Source organism: Capsicum annuum, chromosome 11, assembly GCF_002878395.1.
Source record: "Capsicum annuum cultivar UCD-10X-F1 chromosome 11, UCD10Xv1.1, whole genome shotgun sequence".
NCBI lineage: Eukaryota > Viridiplantae > Streptophyta > Magnoliopsida > Solanales > Solanaceae > Capsicum > Capsicum annuum.
Genome location: NC_061121.1, coordinates 8,420,049 through 8,442,463, shown reverse-complemented (window position 1 = coordinate 8,442,463; position 22,415 = coordinate 8,420,049). Strand labels below are relative to the sequence as shown.

The 22,415-nt window shown below is 36.5% G+C and overlaps 2 protein-coding genes across 2 annotated transcripts; both read left to right on the top strand.

The window, feature by feature from the left end:
• On the top strand, positions 1-9,159 carry LOC107847506 (heat shock protein 90-5, chloroplastic). Its single transcript, XM_016691790.2, has 19 exons — positions 1-462; positions 2,357-2,430; positions 2,870-2,995; positions 3,063-3,156; positions 3,262-3,345; positions 3,433-3,576; positions 3,863-3,979; positions 4,312-4,356; positions 4,460-4,540; positions 4,648-4,752; positions 4,838-4,978; positions 5,354-5,446; positions 5,621-5,698; positions 5,786-6,040; positions 6,930-7,032; positions 7,222-7,396; positions 7,520-7,625; positions 8,275-8,364; positions 8,714-9,159. The coding sequence occupies exons 1-19, from the start codon at positions 181-183 to the stop codon at positions 8,909-8,911; spliced, it is 2,391 nt and encodes a 796-aa protein (XP_016547276.1). The 5' UTR covers positions 1-180; the 3' UTR covers positions 8,912-9,159.
• A 1,209-nt stretch (positions 9,160-10,368) lies between these two features.
• LOC107847892 (DNA-directed RNA polymerase 1, mitochondrial) lies at positions 10,369-21,794 on the top strand. Its single transcript, XM_016692488.2, has 19 exons — positions 10,369-11,626; positions 13,393-13,602; positions 13,720-13,847; positions 14,011-14,077; positions 14,195-14,253; positions 14,757-14,874; positions 15,065-15,178; positions 15,281-15,412; positions 15,497-15,913; positions 17,196-17,246; positions 17,461-17,531; positions 18,089-18,173; positions 18,483-18,635; positions 19,179-19,253; positions 19,901-19,990; positions 20,108-20,155; positions 20,518-20,632; positions 20,742-20,845; positions 21,022-21,794. Exons 1-19 carry the CDS (start codon positions 10,559-10,561, stop codon positions 21,130-21,132), a joined length of 3,216 nt encoding a protein of 1,071 aa, XP_016547974.1. The 5' UTR covers positions 10,369-10,558; the 3' UTR covers positions 21,133-21,794.
• Positions 21,795-22,415: the final 621 nt, after the last annotated feature.

Genomic DNA, 22,415 nt, shown 5'->3' with positions numbered 1-22,415 from the left:
CCAAACTCCCAATTGTATGTACTACTTCTAGAACCCTCTACTCTCCCCCTTAAACCTCTTTCTTCACACTTGAGGGTTTGTGTAAACCCTCAATAAATCTTGGCCAACCCCTTTATCCATTTACACACACAAACACCCAAAACACACACTCAAAAAACTCTTTTTCAAATAGTTTAGATAATGGCACCTGTAGTAAGCAGGAGTTTGATATCTGCATCTATGGCTTCAGTGCCTTATAGCTCTTCTTTTGTATTGGGGAGTGGTAGTACCAAAAGGGTGTGTTTGAAAAGTAGTTTCTTGGTTAGGAATAATAATATCAAGAATGGATTTTTACAATCTGGGTTGAAGTGGAAACAAGATAAGAGGGAGATTGGAGGAGTAGTGGTTAGGTGTGAGGCTTCTGCTGTAGCTGAAAAAGAATCCACTGAGAGTTCTGGGGAGACTCATGAGTATCAGGCTGAGGTGGAGTTTTCATTTTCTTTTGTGTAGTTTAAGATTTTTAGCTGTATTGGATTGATTTGGATTATATGTGAATTCTAGGTATGTTGTTGTTGTTGTTGTAACTAGTTTGTTGTAGTTGTAGTTGTAACTAGTTGGTTGTTGTTGTAGTTGTAACTAGTTTGTTGTTTTTGTATGGAGTGGTGGTCAGAGACGGAGTCTGGATTTCAAGTTAGGCTTTTCATCAAAGAAAACTAAGTTGGAGGGGGTTCAATACCTACTATAATCACATAAAGAATAATTTTAATCATGTATAAATAGTATATTTTTTCGTCGAAGCGGTTCGTACAAACCCCCTAAAGAGGGCTAGCTCCGCCTCTGGTGGTGGTAGTACCAATCGGGTCTGTCCTAAAGTACTTTCTTTCCTAGGAACAATATCAAGAATGGATTTTTACCATCTGAGTTGAAGTGGACACAGGATAAAAGAGATGCTAGAGTCTCGAGATTATACGGAGTTTGATGTTGTTGTAGTTGTAACTAGTTTGTTGTTTTTGTATTGGGGAGTGGTTGTACCAGAAGGGTCGGTCTTAAAAGTAGTTTCTTGCATAGTAGTAGTATCATGAATGGATTTTTACAATCTACGTTGAAGTGGAAACAAGATAGAAAGGATGCTAGAGGAGTAGTGGTTAGGTGTGAGGCTTCTGCTGTGGCTGAAAAGAATCTTCTGAGAGTTTTGGGGAGACTTATGAGTATCAGGCTGATGTTGGGTTTTCATTTTCTTTTGTGTAGTTTAGTTTTTTAGCTGTATTGGATTGATTTGGATTATATGTGAATTGTGGGATTATACTAGGTGTTTTGTTGTTGTGGTTTGTCGTAGTTGTAGTTGTAACTAGTTTGTTGCTGTACTTGTAACTAGTTCATTGTTGTTGTTGTAGTTGTAACTAGTTTGTTGTTGTTGTAGTAGTTGTAACTAGTTTGTTGTTTTTGTATGGGGTGGTGGTAGCACCAATAGGGTCTGTCTTAAAACTACTTTCTTTCCTAGGAATAATATCAAGAATGGATTTTTACGATATGGGTTTAAATGGAAAAGGGATAAAAGAGATGCTAGAGTAGCGGTTAGATGTGAGGCTTCTGCTGTAGCTAAAAAAGAAGCTTCTGAGAGTTCTGGTGAAACCCATGAGTATCACGCTGAGGTGGGGCTTCATTTATTTTGTGTAGTTCAAGGTTTTGGTTTGTAATTTTCAGTTTTTTGCTGTTTTGGGTTGATTTGGATTGCTTGTGAATTGTGGCTAGTCATAACATCATGAATTTTCTAAACATTGAATGGATGACAATGGATTCATAGTTAGGGGTAAGGTCTATGTACGCTCTGGCCTCCTCAAACCCCACTTTGTGGCATTATACTTGGAATGATGTTGTTGTTGTAGTTGAAACTGGTTTGTTGTTGAGGTATGGTTCTTTGAAGAAGAATTGGAAGTTGGAATTTAGATGTTTCCTTTTATGCAATGAGGAAATCATTATGAAATAGTCATTGACATGGTTTTCAACATAGGAAAAATTCTGTCTTTAGTCAATTGCAGGAACTAGTTTGTTGCCTCTCTATTTCTGCGGTAAGGGTAAGGTCTACGTATGCTCTAACCTCCTCGGACCCCACTTTGTGGGATTATACTAGGTATGTTGTTATTGTAACTAGTCTGTTATTGGGGTTTAGTTGTATGGAGAGGAGCGGTAAGTTGGAATTTAGATGTTTCCTTTTGGTCGACGAGGAAATCAATTTTATGAAATAGTCATTGGTATGGTTTTCAACTTAGGAAAGGTCCAATCTTTAGTCAGTTGTAAGAGCTCGTGAGTTCTTAGTTTTGTTTAGCTGATAGTCCTTTGCCCATTTATTGTTGCTAATTCTCTTTCATGGATGCAGGTCAGTCGCCTATTAGACTTGATTGTTCATAGTCTATACAGTCACAAGGAGGTTTTCTTGCGAGAGCTTGTGAGGTGAGGGCGTCTCTCTCTTATGCTTTTCCCGAGTGGCAAGACATTTGTACACTACTTACTGCACATCATTTTCTTGATAACATCAGTAATCATTGATCTTGTGAAGTTATGGATGAATAGTTATGGCTGTTTATTATCTTTCTAATTTATACTTTCTATTTTGTTATCATTTTCTTTTTTAATTACCAGTTTCAAAAAAAGAAAGGATTAATAGTTGTGGCTCGTAGATGGCATAACAATCATGATATATGTTTGTCTAAAACCATCAATATGCCATAGAATTCACATTTTATTTCTTCGTGCACTACCAAAAGATTGCCTTTTTTTCTTGTTCCCATATGATTCATTTTCAAATGCATCACGTCTTTATGATGCTTGGTGATTGTCCTTAAGAATTTCCTCTTTTCCTTTTGCTAACTTCGACTTATTCTTTGGACAGTAATGCTAGTGATGCTCTTGATAAGTTGAGATTTCTGAGTTTGACGGAACCTTCTTTACTTGGAGATTCTGGTGAGCTAGAGATTCGCATCAAACCTGATCCAGACAATGGAACTATTACTATAACGTACGTATGATCTAGCTGCTGCATTAATGCTGTCCTAGTAAATGGGTCTAATTAGTTGATAATGCAGGGATACTGGTATTGGAATGACCAAAGAAGAGCTCATAGACTGTCTTGGGACTATTGCCCAAAGTGGTACGTCAAAATTCTTAAAGGCACTTAAGGTACTAAAGGGTATTTTCATGTTGCAAAGTAACTTCACAAGTTCTGACTTTGATTGTGGTTTGAAGTAATTGTCTCTAAGAACTATGCTGCTTTCCTATCCGTAGGAAAACAAAGACCTCGGAGCTGACAATGGATTGATTGGTCAATTTGGTGTTGGTTTCTATTCTGCATTTCTTGTTGCTCAAAAGGTAGCTGTTCATTTTATATGGCTACATCAAAAAATAGCCATTGCGATTTTGCTGATTTTGTTATTTTTGGTCTTTCCATACAATCAGGTCGTAGTTTCCACGAAGAGCCCAAAGTCAGATAAACAGTTTGTTTGGGAGGCGGAGGCTGACAGTAGCTCATACGTCATCAGAGAGGAAACTAATCCTGAAAATCTTCTACATCGAGGAACACAAATCACACTTTATTTGAGGGTACTGTAGTACTTCTGCTCCTTTCTCTTAGTGGCTTTGCACCTAATTTTGCTGAACTAGAGGTTTTTACGATAAATTAAAGATATTCTTAAAATTCTTCATTGACAATGTCGCCTGCTGACTTCTCTGCATGATAATAGGTTGAGAATTCTAAGACGTTTAACCTGGAGAATTATAAGCTTCTGATTTATTGTCTTCTATGTGTTAAGATGAATCAGTAGAGAGATTGTGAATGGTTTTGTTCCTTATGGTAGATGCAATCTGATAAACTATCATTTTTTTGTAGGACGATGACAAATACGAGTACTCGGAGCCTAGGAAGATCCAGGATTTGGTTAAGAATTATTCACAGTTTGTTTCTTTTCCTATTTACACATGGCAGGAGAAATCAAGAACAGTTGAGGTAGGGTTCTTGTATAGTCTAAAGCTGTTTCAACCTCCACCCTCCTCTATTTTGTTTGATGTTTTAGCAGAAAATCTTTCGTGGTTTCAGCTAATGGATGATATGATTATATTTTCCAAAGTTACCGATATTTGAAGCCTTTTTTCATTAACCGTAAGAAACTGATACATTTGCATCTTTTATACAACATAATTTTAATCTTTACCAGTTCGAGGTTGTTGCCTTGTTGTACTGCTTGTTTCATTATTAGGATAAGTGTGTCTAATTTTTCATGTGATAACTTCGTTTATTGTTGTTGTTGTTGTTGTTTCACCTTGTTTAAAATTTGACAGGTAGAGGAAGAGGAAGAACCAAAGGAAGGAGAAGAAAACACTGAGGTAATGGCTTCAACTTACGTGCTTAGTATTGGCTCATACTATATGCTTCTCAGCTTATTGACGGCACTGGAATTTGTGTTTTCCTTTTTCTTTATAATGACAGGAAGAAAAGAAAAAGACAAAGAAGACCAAAACTGAGAAGTACTGGGATTGGGAGTTGACAAATGAGACAAAACCTATATGGGTGAGTCATATGTGTGTTCTTAGTATTGTATTCTTTTTTCCTATGTGATAGCTATTTTGTAGTTATTCTGGTTGAGATAATCTTTTTTTCCCATCAATATATTGTAGATGCGGAATCCAAAAGAAGTTGAGAAAGAACAGTACCAGGAATTCTATAAGAAAACTTTTAATGAGTTCTTGGATCCACTTGCCTACACTCACTTCACTACAGAGGTATTCACTTGATATTGGACCACTGACTAGTCATTTGTCGGTTTTTATATATTGATATCTAACTTTGATACAACAATATGTGCAGGGTGAGGTGGAGTTCAGAAGTGTCCTGTATATACCTGGAATGGCTCCTCTTAACAATGAAGATGTCGTAAATCCCAAGACAAAGAACATACGCTTGTATGTGAAGCGTGTTTTTATCTCTGATGATTTTGATGGAGAGTTGGTAAGTTCTATATGTTAGCTCGATATGCAACTTGTAAAAGAGATGTCAAGAGAATTGGTGTTTCTTTCGGTCTTTCCTTGTGTCGTTGTGTAGTTTCTCATACACAATTTCATAGTCTCTCATTCTTTGAGCTGCCTATTTGACATTAATAAACATGAAGAGAAATGAGGTTCTTGAGTCATGTTTAAAATGTCTACTGCAGAATAAAAGAATGTTATGTGTGTTTAGCGGTAGAAAAAGAGAATGGGTAGTTTTACATCCCAACATTAAGCAATCTAAATTTATATTGACGACTGGGTTCCTTTTGGTTCCGGTTAGGGTACTGTGCCCCCTTTTTTCCCCAAATCAGTTGATGCTAATTTCTCTGCATTTCAGTTTCCAAGGTACCTGAGCTTTGTTAAAGGAGTGGTGGACTCAAATGACCTTCCTCTTAACGTTTCAAGAGAAATTCTGCAGGAGAGCCGAATTGTAAGAAATAGTTTTCGTGCTTGAATGAATTACATTTCATATGTCAAACAGTATTCTTGTTTAGCAATCTGCACTATGGTCGATGGCTTGAGCTATCCGTTGCAGTTCTCAATTGAAAAAAAAAAAAAGATCCTGTTCCTTGGACTGTAATGCATTTATCTTATTTCATCCCAGGTTCGGATAATGAGAAAGAGACTAGTGAGAAAAACATTCGACATGATTCAGGATCTCTCTGAAAGTGAGAACAAGGAGGTAAAATATCGTCAAAGCTTTCTTTATGTTTGGTGCCTTACTAAAAAAAGTTTCTCGAATTCTGAAGAGCGTTGCTATTTATGACAGGATTACAAAAAGTTCTGGGAGAACTTCGGTAAATTTGTTAAGTTGGGATGTATTGAAGACACGGGAAATCACAAGAGAATAACCCCATTACTGAGATTCTTTTCTTCCAAGAGTGAAGAAGAATTGATAAGCTTAGATGACTATATTGAGAACATGGTCGAAAATCAGAAAGCTATTTACTATTTGGCTACTGATAGCTTACAGAGTGCCAGGACTGCTCCTTTCTTGGAGAAGTTGGTTCAGAAAGGAATCGAGGTATGTACTTCGTCCTAATAGTTTACTGGATGTATTTACCTAGTCATCCAGATACATAATAATCATGAATGAGTATGGTTGCACCTGGTAACAAGTATCTGCTGGTTTACTCTATAGTTTGAATGTAGAGATTTGCAGACTATCCCATTACACCCCCCCCCCCCCAAAAAAAAAAAAAAAAAAAAAACTGCTCTCTCAAAGGAAGTAAATATATAGAAAGAGAAACAGCCCCTGAAAAATGTAACAAAAATTGAATTCTATTGTCACCAGTCAATTCAGTTAGCTTGATAGTTAAAAGCGTGATGCAATGCATGAGGCAGGCACGAAGGGAGGCTTGACGCACAGGCTATCCTCAAGAGGGATAGTTTTAAGTATCTTGGGCCTTGAATCCAAGGAAGTGGGGACATCGGTGATGATGTCACACATCATATTAGCGCAGTGCAGATGAAGTGGAGGCTTGCCTCTGGATGAATAGTTTCATTCATTCTGTACCACCCTTTCTTCCTCCTATTAATGTCAGTTTGAACATCCGCCTTTTCTTTTTTGGTTGTCCCAGAATGCTATTCCATTTTTCCCAACAGATGCAATCCCATTAGTGTATATCGCAATAAAGCTGTATGAGTCCTGCTTTTGAACTTGTCAATTTGTTTCTATATAGAGGAAAAAAAGAGCTTGTGGCCGATACATACTCCGCATCGGCACAAACAAATCATAAATTCAACTCTCATCTTAATCTTCATGTCATGTCATTCTTGGATGTCCAATGGAAGACAAGCATGCGTTTTAGGGGAGGCTGTGCCAGAGAATCACGTTATCTGGCTTAAGTTCTCACTAGAATAGCCGTTGTTTGTACACACTCCTAACATTTGCTTGTGTTGCTGACATATAGGTGTTGTACCTCGTTGAACCAATAGATGAGGTGGCTATCCAGAATCTACAAACATACAAGGAAAAGAAGTTTGTTGACATAAGCAAAGAGGATCTGGAACTTGGTAAGCTCAATTACTCCTGCATTGAGTGGGAATTTAGTGTAGAAATGATTTCCTTCAATATTTCGTGCTTTTTCTTTTAAATTTTATTTCACACTATGTAAACACTCAGCTAAATAAATGAAATGGCCATTCAAGTTTGACCGGTTTCCATAATGTTAATATGTTTTGGCCTCGGGCATTGATTTTCAGATGATGACGATGAGGTGAAAGAAAGGGAAACCAAGCAAGAATACAATCTTCTGTGTGACTGGATAAAGCAACAGTTGGGTGATAAGGTGGCAAAAGTTCAAGTTTCAAAGCGTTTAAGCTCGTCACCATGTGTGCTTGTGTCTGGAAAGTTTGGTTGGTCTGCCAACATGGAAAGGTCTGTGGGTTGTCATTTTTAGCGTATTTTTCTCTTCTTTTTCAGTTAACTGTTTATTTCAGAAATTGCATGACTCTCCGCTAAAGATCATCCTCTTTTTTTTTTTTGGGCGATATGAAATAGGTTGATGAGAGCGCAAACCTTGGGAGACACTTCAACCCTGGAATTTATGAGAGGGAGAAGAATATTGGAGGTTAATCCTGACCATCCAATCATCAAAGACCTAAATGTAAGTTTTCCCTCCTTGATTTGGATTCTATCGAAGTTGTAAGTATCAAGTGTAGTGAAAGCAAATAGAAACAGATAGTTTATATGGAATCAATTTTTACATACAAAAATTTGGTAACGTCATCCCGTTAGTTTGAACTATGTTGATCACTTATTGGGACGGAGGGAGTAATATACATATGGAGCAGAACCATGAAATGTACAGTGATAATTGTGCATTACTGCTATGTTTACGATTGACAACATCTTCAATGACCATATAGCGGGTGAGGACTAGTAGTAAAATTTCACATGAGTTGCCCGGGGTGTAGCAATTGATTTTTCTGTTGCTCATTTTCTTTCAGAAAAGTAAAACATTACATCTAATGTCTGCGTTCACCCCACCCTCCCCAAACCCCACTTGTGGCCTGTGGGATCACACTGGAAATGTTGGTGTTTTTGGGACTGAAAGCGTAGTAGTTGTTGTTGTATCCTTTTGACGTTTTGTATCATAAAGCATACCAACAGTGTAATAGAAAAGGAATTACACAACTAGTAGTAAATCTCGGTGAACTCAGCAACAACTGTTTCCCCCCGTAGAAGAAAATTATGAAGTTCGACTAAGAATCTTATGTATTTGTCAACTAATGGTTCCTCGGAACTACTTGCAGGCTGCATGCAAAAATTCACCCGATAGTTCTGATGCCAGGCGGGCCGTGGAACTGTTGTATGACACCGCATTGATCTCCAGTGGATTTACTGTAAGTACTGCAGAACACACTACTCCTAAATCAGTTTAACATAGCAAGCACTCCCTCTGTTCAATTTGTTTGTCCTACTTTTCTTCTTGGTCCATTTCAAAAAGAAAGCTTCTTTCCCTTTTTTTCCGACAACTTTACAAGGTCGCAAGATCTTCATATCTTTAATATAAGACAACAAGAATCAAAAGTTCTCTTTACTTTCTCAAATTCCGTGCCAAGTCAAAACACAACAAACAAATTGAAATGGAGGGAGTAATTGCATAAGTTGTTTCTTCCTAATACATCTTGTGAGATTTTATCGTTGTTTCTTCCTAATACATGAATTTTAACACTGGCATATTGGAAACAGCCTGATAGTCCAGCTGAGTTGGGCAACAAGATCTATGAGATGATGGCAATGGCTCTTGGAGGAAGATGGGGAAGACTCGAGGAAGGCGAGTCCGAGGCATCAACAGAAGCATCAACCGAGTCGGATGCAAGCTCTGTAGAGGCACAAGTCGTCGAGCCATCTGAAGTCAGGACCGAGAGCAACGATTTTTGGGAGTGATTTCATAGTGTTTCAACTTTCTTGTTTAGGCATATCCCATAAGAGAGAAATTTTGGGTGTGGGAGGGGTACAACAATGTTATAGGGGGAAACTGGAAATTGTATTGAAGAAATTTTGGTATGAATAACTAGTTATAGAATTAGTATAGATTTGGTTGGTTTTGCTTTTCCCCTCTTCAAATACCATTTAGTATTGTTCATCTAAATTTCAAAGGTGGCAATGCAAAATGAAGCATTCTACTTGTTTTACACCTTTTATTTATATTTTTTAGCTGAAAAATTCCTTTATGTTATATTTGATGTATGGTGTTATACTTGATGGATAAACTCACCTTTTTACCTTTCTTTACTTAAATTTACTACTTGTATTTTGCTTTTCGAGGTCAAATAAATGGATTTTGACTAATATTTTGTGATTTATTATGTTTTATCATATTAATATAAGAAGGATTGTAATTTAAAATTTTTAAATATTAAATTGATTTAATTTAATTGAGCTTCAAAGATTAGTCCGATTGGATTTTTTAAACCATTTAAATTTTGGAAATACAACGACAAAATCAGAGACTGAAATTATAGATGATTTGTGGCAGTGTGGGATTTGTCTAGTTACAAAGAAGGCAAAATTACATAAATATTTAATTGACAATTTTTTTTTGACTTTCAAAAAGTCTTAATTTAATTCCTTCCATGAATATGTTGTGGCCCGTGATCGAACAACATTTTGCACAACCTGCTATTTGTTAGGTTTGATGATTCAAAAATAGATATTTTTACTCGGCTTGAACTAATACCTCTAATTAAGGATGAATGAGTATTTATTATTTCGCTAATATCCTTGTCGTTCATATTTTTATTCTTACATGTACTTTGTCATTTTTAACAAAACTATTTAAAAATAAAATAATTGACATGATTAAGAATTCAACAAATAATTAATCACCTTTTTTCCAACTATACTCGTATTAGTTTAAGAAGTTTCATCTAACCACACTTATTAATATCTGCAAAACTTTTTTGAGACAGATGGAATAGTACTCCCTCTGGCTATTTTTTATTTGTCATATTTTGGCTTAACATACTTATTAAGAAGATAATTATTAATATATCTATTTTATCATAGTTTTTCTATTGACTGATTGTTATTATTGTGTCTTGAAATTATTTTAGAAAATAAATAATTAATGTCAAATAAAATAAAAGCAGTTATCTTTGATAATTAAAAAAATTATAAGCGTAATTAGAAAATTAGTCACAGGTAAAAACGAACTAAATTAGTAAGTAGATTTTTCTTTTTGGATTTTGGAGTAGAATCTGAATTTGTTTGTCGGTAGAAAGTTGAATACAAAAAAAATTTCTGAATTTCAGTGCCAGACCTCCAAAATTACTGTAAACGGGTCGGGTCGGATCACCCAAAAAAAGTAAAAGTGAAAACCCAAATAATTTTCTATTTGTTTAATACATTGCTAGCAACAAAATACAATAGGTTTTTGGGAGGGTTTAAGGCAGCCTCCATTGCCATACACCTTCTCCTTCCTCTTCTCAAAAGTCTTTCATTTCAATGCTAGAAATCTTTCCACACTTTCCCTTACCTTTCTTTCAGCTTATAAGTCATTTGGAATAATTTTTTTTTTTTTTTTAAGAAAATATGTGGAGATACATATCAAAACAAGCTTATTCAAGAAAGTTCAAGAACTCCAGTGATTCATATTTTCTTGGTTTTTCTCATACTTTTGGAAAAACTACAACTTTACAAGGCTTTTGTAAAGAAAATCCCAACTTGGGTATTTCTCAAAATTCAATCTTTTCAAGAGTTAATGGAAAAATTAAGCATGAAAATCCCAAATTGGGTATGTCTAAAGATTCAATTGTTTCTAGAAAAAGTAGGCATTTAGATGGTAATTTTGAAGAAAGTCATAGAAATCCCAGCTTGGGTGTGGCTCAAAATTCAAGATTTTCTAGTGTTAATGGAGAAAATAGACCTTTACAAGGCCTATGTGATGGAAATTCCAACTTGGGAATGTCGAAAAATTCGATCTTTTCTAGAAAAAGTAGGCATTTAGGTGGAATGTTTGAAGGTAGTTTCAAGAATCATCACTTGGGGTTCTCTCAAAGTTTGATTTTTTTGAGAGTAAAAGGAGATTTTCAAGTTTATACTAGTATGGGTTGTGGATCTTTAGGAGGTTTAAGGAGTTATGGTAGTGCTGCAGAGGCGATTGCGTCTACGTCTGAAGAAGATATTGATGAGATTCAAGAGTTAATAGAGGAAATGAACAAAGAAAATGAGGCTTTGAAGAGCAGTTTGCAACCAAAGCAACCGAAAACGATAGGTGGGATGGGGATTGGAAAGTACAATATTCTTAGGAGAAAGCAGATAAAGGTAGAAACCGAAGCATGGGAAGAGGCAGCTAAGGAATATCAGGAGTTGTTGATGGATATGTGTGAGCAAAAGCTGGCACCAAACTTGCCTTACATGAAATCGTTGTTCTTGGGTTGGTTTGAGCCATTGAGAGATGCTATAGCTGCTGATCAGAAGTTGTGTGATGAAGGTAAGAACCGCGGGGCATACGCTCCCTTCTTTAATGAATTGCCTGCTGAAATGATGGCTGTGATTACAATGCACAAGTTGATGGGGTTGTTAATGACGGGTGGAGGAACGGGTAGTGCTAGAGTGGTGCAAGCTGCCTCTCACATTGGCGAAGCAATTGAGCATGAGGTTAGTCTCTTTCCATTGCGGATTTTGAAATTACTTTTTATTGCTTTGGTTTAGTTTCCATGTACGTTTTATATAGTCCAAATATGTGCGTTTCATGTAATTTTATGTATTTGGATAGGATTATATCACACTATATTGATTAAAGACTAAAGTAGAAGGGATGATACCAGCAATTCCTATGTGTTATGTAGAACTAGTCTATTTTTTCTCATGTTGGTCTATTCTCTCTATCTTAGGGTCTCTTCTTCAGAATGGACCACCTTTTGGTGACTTTATTTTTTATTTGTACTAACATTGTAATCTATACATTTTATAGTATGTTGGCCGTTTGGTAGGGTATATAAGAATAGTACTTAATAGGATGTATTAATAATGCTGGCTGAGATCAGTTATGCCGACATTGTTTTCTATGGACTGGTTGGTTTGTTGTATTAAAATGAATAGGGTGTATTAGAATTGGAATAGTACCCCGTGTTACTAATGTCATTGGTTTAATATGTATAAGAATAGTATCGAATGGCGTGTATTAGTTATACATAGGTTGAAAACACTACCAAACAAAGGATAGATTACCAAAGTTAATACATGTATCATTTTCTCTAATACCTCCTACCAAACTACCCTTTAGAGTAATCAACAAAACCTCATAGCGACATGTGGCAACAGATTCTTTATTGGAGTGGAATGTTTGTGTTCCATTATCTCTTAGGAAACTAAAATTTTGTCCTGTTGGGTTTTTAGTGACCATGTGCTTAGGAAGTCCCCCTCACCTAGAAACATTGGCAATTCTGGGAGAAAGCGATAGCACAAACACATGAGTTGAAATAGATTAAATTATTACATCCCCAGTGGTTAGGTTAAAAGTGCTTATCTAGGGCAATTTTCCAGTTGATTCGATAGCCTTTTCTGCGCTTGTCTTGTATTAATTTTTCAAACTTGTTTTTTTTCTTCTCTGCCATAACTTGTTTAATTTTGTTGGCAATCTTTTCACTGTAAACGCTAATGGAACTTAGGGAAGCTGGAAAAACTTCCCATTTCTTTATTCAAGTGTTGTATGATGCACCATCAATATGGGTGAAATGTGGCTGCCATTCTCTCCTTTTGTCTGTGCTGAAGTAATAATTCCATTGATGATTTGGGAGAAACCTCTGGTATACTGTATACAGAAAGTCGTAGAATTTACAAGAAACATGGTTCTCCACAATAACGCACCCTACCATTAACGCTCACTGGATCTCGTGGGTGTCAAAAAATTGACTAAAAACAGAATGCTAAATACATCGACTGCCCCTCAGACTTATCAGTAAATTTCATTTAGACACTCGAATTACAGCCTGTTCTAATTGAGCATCTAAATACATGATAAAGTGTTCCTATTAGACAGTTCCGTCTCAAACTACAGACACTCGAGCTACAGTATTCTATGTTCTTCTGGTAATTGATGGGCTCTATGTCTAAAGTAATATCATATCAGTGGATCTTTTATTTAACTTAATATTTCAAACTATTGTCTACCCCGCAAAGGTAGGGATTAGGCCTGTGTATATCTTACCCTACCCTCCTTACCCCCCACTTGTGGAATTACACTAGGTATGTTGTTGTAACTTTTTAGGCTATTGGGAACGTCATGGTTTCTTTGTTTGTTGTCATCATTTGCTAGCCTAAGTTCAGAAGCATTTCTCATGACTAAGCAAAAAGTATGTAACAAAAAGAGAGCTGTTCAGCCAAGTTTTATTTCATTTACTCCTATTTCAATACCTTGTCAGGCCAGAATATATAGATTTTTGGAGAAGACCAAGAAAAACAATGCATTGAGTGATTCCTTGGAAGAAACACCTGGTGATATAATGAAAGAAAGAGAGAGGCTGAGAAAAAAAGTAAAAATGTTGATGAAGAAACAGAGGCTCCTGCAGGTTAGAAAGATTGTGAGGCAGCAAGATGATGAAAAACCTTGGGGCCAGGAAAATCTTGTCAAGGTTCGTCTTTAACAGTGTTTTCCCTTAATGAACAGTAGCGGGGCTTCGTTCCCTGTGCATGCCCTTGTATTCATAATAGTTTGTGCTGTTTTTGCTGAAAGTATTGCCTTTTTATAGGTTGGCTGCCGATTGATTCAGATATTAATAGAAACCGCCTATATACAGCCTCCAAATGACCAGTTAGATGATTGTCCTCCAGATATTCGGCCAGCATTTGTGCACACTCTCAAAACCGTAGATACAGTGTGAGTACCAGCTTAACTCAATGAACCCCTTTCCCTCAGTTGCCTCAATTGAGAAATAGAGTATAAAATAAAAATAAATCAGCTCTTTTCATCTGGGATTGGATACAGATAACATCTCTGAACCATTTATTGTTGATTTCTGTTGTGGCTTCTGTGATTACAGGAAAGGCAGAAGGAGATATGGTGTGATTCAATGTGATCCACTTGTTCGTAAAGGCTTAGATAAAACTGTGAGTACAGTATTTCTTGGGTATTCATTGCCTTTTGGATGATAATGTGATTCTCCTGCTTACATAATCAATTGCCAAAGAGGAATTATAATAACAGTAATCTTTGCTCACAAACAGGCTAGACATATGGTGATTCCATATATGCCGATGCTGGTTCCTCCACAGAATTGGACAGGGTCAGTATGCAGATCTTCTTTTGTCTTTATGCTAGACAATTGAGTTTAGATAATTTCTCTATTGTATGTTCTCCTTTTCTCCCCTAGTGGATAAAGGCCTTTGTTTACTCTTGGCCGGAACTTTAGTACCTTTGAGGTGTGTCAAAATTCATTCTCAAGATAGTATCTGTGGACTGAGGTTTCTTCCACTTATTTGTAATGCTAGATTTATTGGCCAAAGTTCCTACGAGTAACCATTAGCGTGTGACCTGTTCTTGGTATTTGCCTATTCCTGAAGAACTTGATTGATCTTCAAAGCCGCGGTTGAAAATTTTGATCAGTGATCATTAGATGTCTTTTCAGAGAAAGCTAAACTGATATGTGAATAACGTTTATGGACTTCCTGTGTTTGGCAATATGACCACGTATTAGCATCGGTTGCTTGGTTTGGTAATTCTGGCACATTAGGTCTCACTTCTCAGAACCATGTGTGGCTTGGGTTGAATTTCCATATTTTCTGGCAGTTATGAAAAAGGTGCATACTTATTTTTACCATCATACATTATGAGGACACATGGAGCAAAACAGCAGCGTGAAGCAGTTAAAAGAGTTCCAAAGAAGCAATTGGAACCTGTATTCCAGGTGCAGACAGTTATTCCCTTTTTATCTTGTTTCTTTATATATAGGACTCAAAATTCGAACAGGGCCACCGGTTCTCGTATAAGGTACTATCATTACTATGTTCTTCCTGGGACAAACAACCCCCCCCCAAAAAAAAAAAAAAAAAGAGTCAGGCCTTGTTTTTTCAACTTTCTATATTTTGGCGTTTCAGGCACTCGACACTCTTGGTAATACCAAATGGAGGGTGAATAAAAGGGTACTTGGCATATTAGACAGAATATGGGCTAGTGGAGGCCGTCTAGCTGACTTAGTAGACCGGGAAGATGTGGGTGACAGCGCTACATGATGTTGAGATTTTATTTTCCCTTTTTCTTTTTGAGGTTCGTTTAGGTACATGCATGCTTTCTTAGGGGTGAGTTGGTTTCAGGTACCTTTACCTGAAGAGCCAGACACAGAAGATGAAGCAGAAATCAAGAAATGGAAGTGGAAAGTTAAAGCTGCGAAAAAAGAGAACTCCGAGAGGCATTCTCAGCGGTGTGATATTGAACTCAAACTAGCTGTAAGTTGTATCCTCGTCTTAAGTTATTTCACCTTTTCCTTGTGTTGATGGACAGTATTCCATGACCTCTACTTTGAAGAGCAGGTTGCACGGAAAATGAAGGATGAAGAGGGTTTTTATTATCCGCATAATCTTGATTTTCGTGGTCGTGCATACCCTATGCACCCGTACTTGAATCATCTTGGCTCTGATTTATGCCGCGGCATCCTCGAATTCTCTGAGGGGCGCCCACTTGGGAAGTCCGGTTTTCGCTGGCTGAAGATACATCTAGCAAATTTATATGGTGGTGGTGTTGATAAGCTATCATATGAAGGTCGTGCAGCATTCAGTGAAAACCATGTGGAGGATATTTTTGACTCTGCAGACAGGCCACTGGAAGGAAAGCGTTGGTGGCTGGGAGCGGAAGATCCTTTTCAATGCTTAGCAACATGTATTAATATAGCTGAAGCATTGAGAAGCCCTTCTCCAGAGACCACTATATCTCATATGCCTATTCACCAGGTAATAGATAATGGGAGAATGTTTGTGGTGGAGTTAGTAATATATGTCTTAGTCTGTACCTCTTGAAGGAAATGTGAAAGCTGCAGGAAAGAGAAGCTAAATTTTCTGTTGCGTGATTTGTGTACTTTCACTAATTCTAGATAATGCCCACAATTAGTGTAGATGGTCACTGTGGGTGTATAGCTTGTGACTGTATAGTATATTGGTGTGAAGTTATTCTCATGGTTTTAGGACTTCCTTAATCAATTTAGAGGTTGAACTTAGGGTTTTGGTCTCGTTTAGAGTATCAATCTAGTCACTCAACTAATCCACTTGCGAACTCTTCAAAGTTCAATATCGGCAAACAAGGGGGAAGTCTGTCAAACCAAACCTTGAAGAAATAGGGACTCCAGCGCAGCGGTAAGAAGTCAAAAATGGTCATCCTAATAGTTGAACATTGCTAGCATAGTGATGAACTGGGGTGGGGGGTTGAGATGGATTGATGGACTTCGGCTTGTGTGAATGCCTTCAAACTAATGGTGCCATTTAGGTAGTGGATGTTCAGAAGTCATGGGGTCAAGCTGTTCTTTTCTGCCAAATGACTACTGGTCCCTTCGGTGTTATCAAAAGCTATTTTCGCTAAACTATAGCCATACAATCAATTGATTAGAATTCATAGCCGTACAATCGATTGATGAGAATTCATTTCACTTGCTTTGTCCTTGAAACTACCATGAGATCCTCTACTTTAGAGAGTTCCAAAATGCACGACACCATTCTACTAATAGGGTTATTTTCTACGATTTTCACAAGTTTTGATACTTCAAATTCATTTAACCAAATTACTTGCAAAAATCCGTTTAATCAAATCTAAGCAAGTGATGTTTGCTAGATCACTAACTTTTGACTTATTAACTCCTTGTGCATAACTCAAACTGATATCTTAAATTGCAATGCATTCAAATGCTATCACATAAAATGGGAGTTAATGTGCTCATAAGTGAACATGTTATATTATAGCGTCCATACTTCATAACTAATACTCCTAAGTTGATCTTTCTCATTTAATATTACATCCTTAGTAATTAATGTTTCTCGTAAAATCTATAAAATCTCATGAATAAATAAATCCTGATCTTCTAAGAATATCTATTGTTGAAGGGCCAACTGTTAATCACAAAAGGATAACTGGGCATTCTAATATGTTGTAGCTTTACCTAAATGTTGAGTTACATGCATATTACATTCTGAAGTTTTACCTACAATGTGAATCTGATTGTCTGCTTATGACTTTTTAATAAAGGATGGTTCGTGCAATGGGCTACAACATTATGCTGCCCTTGGTAGGGATAAGGTAATGCATGTCTTTTTTAGTTCTCCTGTTTAAGGATTTGTGAGATTGATTCATTGAATAAGCTGTCTTTGTTCGAGTATTAGCTAATTCAGCATTCAAATATACTTGACAAAATTATTGGCAAGTTTTGTGTTGTGTACTACAGAATTAATCCTAAATGGTGCTAACATGTTTGAGTACGCATAGTTTTGACTGAGTCTGGATTACTTTACAGTTAGGAGCAGCTGCAGTCAATCTTGTTGCTGGAGACAAGCCTGCTGATGTTTACTCTGGAATTGCTGCTCGGTAAGTTACACTAAACCGCACTTTCCTTACTTCCTTTCTTTTGCTTTCACTCCTTGTAAGTTGTATGTGGCTTCAATTCTAGAAGACTCGAGTCTTAAGACCAGCTGTAGAAAATGCTGCAGGATGTTTATCAAATTCAGTATGTGACTTGTCTATGGCGAGAAAGAATTATAGATCAATAATATCTCTACAAAATTTATCTCGTGATAGCTAAGTACTTAATTTAAGTAGTTGTAATTGTGTTTGATGTAAATTTCATATGAAGTGGGGATCTTTTGTGTAATAATGTTAATAATATTCTAGTACTAGCACTTTTTTCAAAAAATATATTCTAGTACTAGTACTGCATAAAAACGATTCTCCTTTCCTATTTTAGCAACCTATGTAAAACCTTCTGGATTTGGTTGATGCCTTTACTGCTAGGTTGGAACCACAGTTATCCTTTCCTTGATTGGCTGTTGATAGGGATGCCTTTGTGTTTAATCTTAGTTTTGAGACAATATTTGACGAGACTATGCTTTTCTTTATCATGATTGTAAGTTTCTTTCTTCAACCAGAGTTCTTGATATTATGAAGAGAGATGCAGACAAAGATCCTGCAACAGATCCAAATGTGATGCGTGCCAGGCTGTTAATTAACCAGGTTTGTCTTTGACATGTCTAAATTCTTCTGGCTTATATACCGTCAATAATGGAACTGTTTTTTTTCTAGAGTTTTATGGAGTAATATACAAGGGTCATACATCTATAAGTGGTTTCTATGTTCTATTAACAGCTGATAGACACTGGATGGTTTTTTTCTGATAGATATGTCAGGTTACATCATGATTGAAGTAACCAAAGATAATCCAATTTAATCGTCTGAACTGATTTGTATTACTCTTCAAAGCATCATTATGATGTGCTGAATAATATTTCTTCTGTAATGCATTGTTTTTAATTGCCAACTCAGGTGGACAGGAAGTTGGTCAAGCAAACAGTGATGACATCAGTGTATGGTGTCACGTATATTGGTGCTCGTGACCAAATCAAGAGAAGGTTGAAGGAACGTGGTGCCATTGACGATGATAATGAGTTGTTTGCAGCAGCTTGTTATGCGGCCAAAGTATGAACGGAGATCATTCAAATCTTCTTGGGCTTTTCAATATAATAGTGAATTCTTAGCAAATGTTAAAAGAAGTCATATTTTTTGTTTTCAACAAACAAACAAAAAAAGTTGATGGGAATAGGGTCTAGTTACCCGTGCAAAATGTAGTATTACTCCAATCCTGATACTTGCGTCCATATTGACTCCAACAATCAAATTTAACTTTTGTCAAATCCATTTTTAGATAAATCTATGCAGTCTTATGAAATTCTAAATCTTCTATATTGTAAATAATTTTACTTCCGTGTAATTTATCATTTTGTCATTTCGTGGTGAAACGTTTTTCTACATTTTGCCTTGACTTTGGCTTCGGTCAGCAACTTATCGAAATCAGGAAATGTTTCGGGATGGAGTGAATGTAACTACATTTAGAGGTCCTTGAGGTTGCCATTGAATAATGTGTCTATACTTTCTGATGTCTGTTTAGCGTCATTGTTCCTTCAAATGCTGTTCTGTATCTTCTTATGTACTTTGTCTAATTATCTTTCATGACATGGTCAGACCACCTTGACTGCCTTAGGAGAGATGTTTGAAGCTGCCAGAAGTATGATGAGTTGGCTTGGAGATTGTGCAAAGGTTTGCTTTTATTCCAATTATCACATTAATTAGTTAGTACATGTATTAAATTAAAATTGTAGTAGTTAAACATTTTCAGAATTTTAAAATTTGATGTATGATACATAATTTGTGTCTCAGTGCCCAGTGGTTTGTTCTGATATTAGTACAGAAATTTGATCTTTTGGAATATCTAAGGTGGATTAAAAAATTATCTGACGCATCCACGAGTTCTGGTCTATACTGGATGTGAAAAGCAGCAGCATAGGCTAAAATAGCATATGACAAATTGTATTCTGTTACACTCCAAATTGAACTCGGATTTTAAAAAATTATCTGATGCGTCCACGAGTTCTGGTCTATACTGGATATTAAAAGCAGCAGCATAGGCTAAAATAGCATATGAAAAATTGTATTCTGTTACACTCCAATTGAACTCGATGTGGTGTTAGTCAATGAATTCGAAAGTGCTGCGTTCCTAATTGTTGTAACCTTAGGGAGGAAGACCATTTCAGATGGGGAAGATTTTGAAGGTAAAGGAATGAAAAGAAATGCCAAACACCAGGATCACCTGATTATGTTGTTCCTTTTTTCCCCATTTCGATGGATTTTGAAGTTTTTATGGTCTCGTTTGCTTTTATACTAATGGTTGACACTTTATTATCCAGATTATAGCCATGGAAAACCATCCCGTACGATGGACTACTCCACTCGGACTTCCTGTTGTGCAACCTTACCGCAAATTAGGAAGGCATCTTGTAATGTTCTGACACTTTCTAAGCTTAAATTGCACGGCGTTTCAAAACATGCTATTGTCTATGATAAATTTCATATTTGAATGTCACTAACTAGTTGTGACTTAAAACTCTACGCAGATTAAAACTTCTCTTCAGATTTTGACATTACAGCGTGAAACAGATAAGGTGCCTTTCTGCTTCCATTTAACTCGTCTTTTCCCTTGTGTTTTTCCTTCACTTATAATGCTTTCTGGATGCAATAATTTGGATTCATAGCACATCGATTATCCTTCTATGCATCTTTCTTCTTCTATTACGGATTACCAGTTGGAGAAGGTAAAGTTTGAAGACATACAATTAAAATTCTAGTAGAATTAACATAGAATACCACTGTTCGAAAACGTGATACTAACATAGAATACCACTGTTCGAAAACGTGATACTAATTGGAGATGTTGGAACAATGTACCGAACTGCATATCCTCGACGTTAAGTTGCGAGTTATGTTATATGTTATCTGTTATTCATGGTCTTATCATAAATTACAGGTTATGGTTAAGCGACAGAGAACAGCATTCCCTCCAAATTTCGTTCACTCTCTCGATGGTTCCCACATGATGATGACTGCCATTGCCTGCAAAGAAGCTGGCTTAAGTTTTGCAGGTTTGTAGTGCTGCCTAGTTTCTTTCCAGTTGCATGAAATGTCAAGTGCCCGTGTGAATAATCATCGGATTACACATGCTAATGCTTTTCGTACCAATATTGTTGGCAGGAGTGCATGATTCATACTGGACACATGCGTGTGACGTTGACCAAATGAACAGAATTTTGAGAGAAAAATTTGTTGAACTCTACGACGCACCCATACTGGAAAATGTAAGTAGTTTTTTCAAAAGTTGCCCTTCAAGAAAGACATTAATGATCCTCACATTGAATAAACTTTATTTTACATCAAATTTGCATTGGATTTTGATAATCGTTACTTCAAAGATTAGACGACTAAAGCATATTGCGTCAGTAATTATTGTTAACACACTGCTAATTGTTAGCAGTTACTGGAGAGTTTTCAGCAGTCATTCCCTGACTTGCAGTTCCCGCCATTACCGGCGAGAGGTGATTTCGATCTAAGAGAAGTTCTGGAATCTCCCTATTTTTTCAACTAGTCGAGCAGCCTTATTTTTCGATTTTTGTGTGGTCTGGTACTTGCTTTCTCCCCTACAATGACAAGACTCGCGGGATCTTAAAACTCTTGGATCCGTCGCGTTATGACAACTGCTGCGCTGGAAGTCAAGAAACACGAGCCTATACTGACACACTTTGCTGCAGAACGCGGCATTGACCATACACATTGGACAAGCCTAGATTTTTCTGGGATGAGTCAGGTTGCTAAGCGTATACGCTATTGCACATAAGCTGCTGCTCTACGAAAAGTTGTACCGAGTGAAAGCAGTCGGCTAATGGTTTCAATGAAGTATTATTCGCGTACAAGCATGTAGAGGCAGGCGTACGCTAAAGCGAAAACGCCTCCAACATTTATACTTGGCAATGAACCACCTAATGAAGACTGACCTAGATGACTCAACAGAATACTGAGTAGAACAGTAAGATAATAGCTTCTTCCTTTTTTTTTCCCTCAATAAAAATCTCATCATTATTATTATTTGCTTTTTGTACCCCATTTATATAGCAGGTTGTATATAGCTTTTATAGTGAAATTTCACCTCATTTTTTATACCTCATCATCTTTATCCAGAGCTTTGTTGTAATAAGAATACAGTTACACAGATTTTTAAATAGAAAGAAGTTATATTCTTCTTCTTGTTCATATAATTTGTACATGATAAGCAAAGACCTACTATGTTGTTTTTGTAGAAAATTTACTGAAAGTTTAATGTTTATTGTCCGAAAGGGTATGACCTATCATGGTCGTAGTTAATATATTCTCAAAGTATGCAACTTTTATTCCCACAACATTGGATTGCAAGGCCGGAAAAGCAGCTCGTTTGGTCCTTAAGAACACACTGAATCGACTCACAACCAATCAAAATTCACTATCGAATTTCGTACCAAATTATTCTTCGATATATATCTAAGTTAAACCCAAAATAAAATGAGACAAAGAAATTGACTAAGACTTTTTAATGATTTAGGTCAAGAAGTAACTCTTTTTAGATAAACAACTTCATAACTATAACTTCACATTTAATATTCCCTTTAGACAAAGTCACTAAGAATCAGCAAGGATTATGGTGAAATGGTGACTCTTTAAGATTTTAAGATTTTTTGACGAAAATTCAAATTTAATTGGATCTCAATGTAGTTACCAAACTCTGAACAGGAAATTAAAAAGAGATGAAAAAAGGTTAGTGAAGAGAAATATAAAAGAATTTATTTTTATTATGTTTAGCACAATTTAATCTACTAAAACTCTCGCTATGCTTGAAGT

Bases quoted from the DNA above. Each gene is read 5' to 3' on its own strand.
- LOC107847506 (XM_016691790.2), top strand. From the start codon at position 181: ATGGCACCTGTAGTAAGCAGGAGTTTGATATCTGCATCTATGGCTTCA. The intron at 3,980-4,311 runs GTAGGGTTCTTG...AAAATTTGACAG, and splicing joins AGAAATCAAGAACAGTTGAG to GTAGAGGAAGAGGAAGAACC. The intron at 8,365-8,713 runs GTAAGTACTGCA...TATTGGAAACAG, and splicing joins TGATCTCCAGTGGATTTACT to CCTGATAGTCCAGCTGAGTT.
- LOC107847892 (XM_016692488.2), top strand. From the start codon at position 10,559: ATGTGGAGATACATATCAAAACAAGCTTATTCAAGAAAGTTCAAGAAC. The intron at 13,848-14,010 runs GTGAGTACCAGC...CTGTGATTACAG, and splicing joins CTCAAAACCGTAGATACAGT to GAAAGGCAGAAGGAGATATG. The intron at 15,413-15,496 runs GTAAGTTGTATC...TTTGAAGAGCAG, and splicing joins ATATTGAACTCAAACTAGCT to GTTGCACGGAAAATGAAGGA.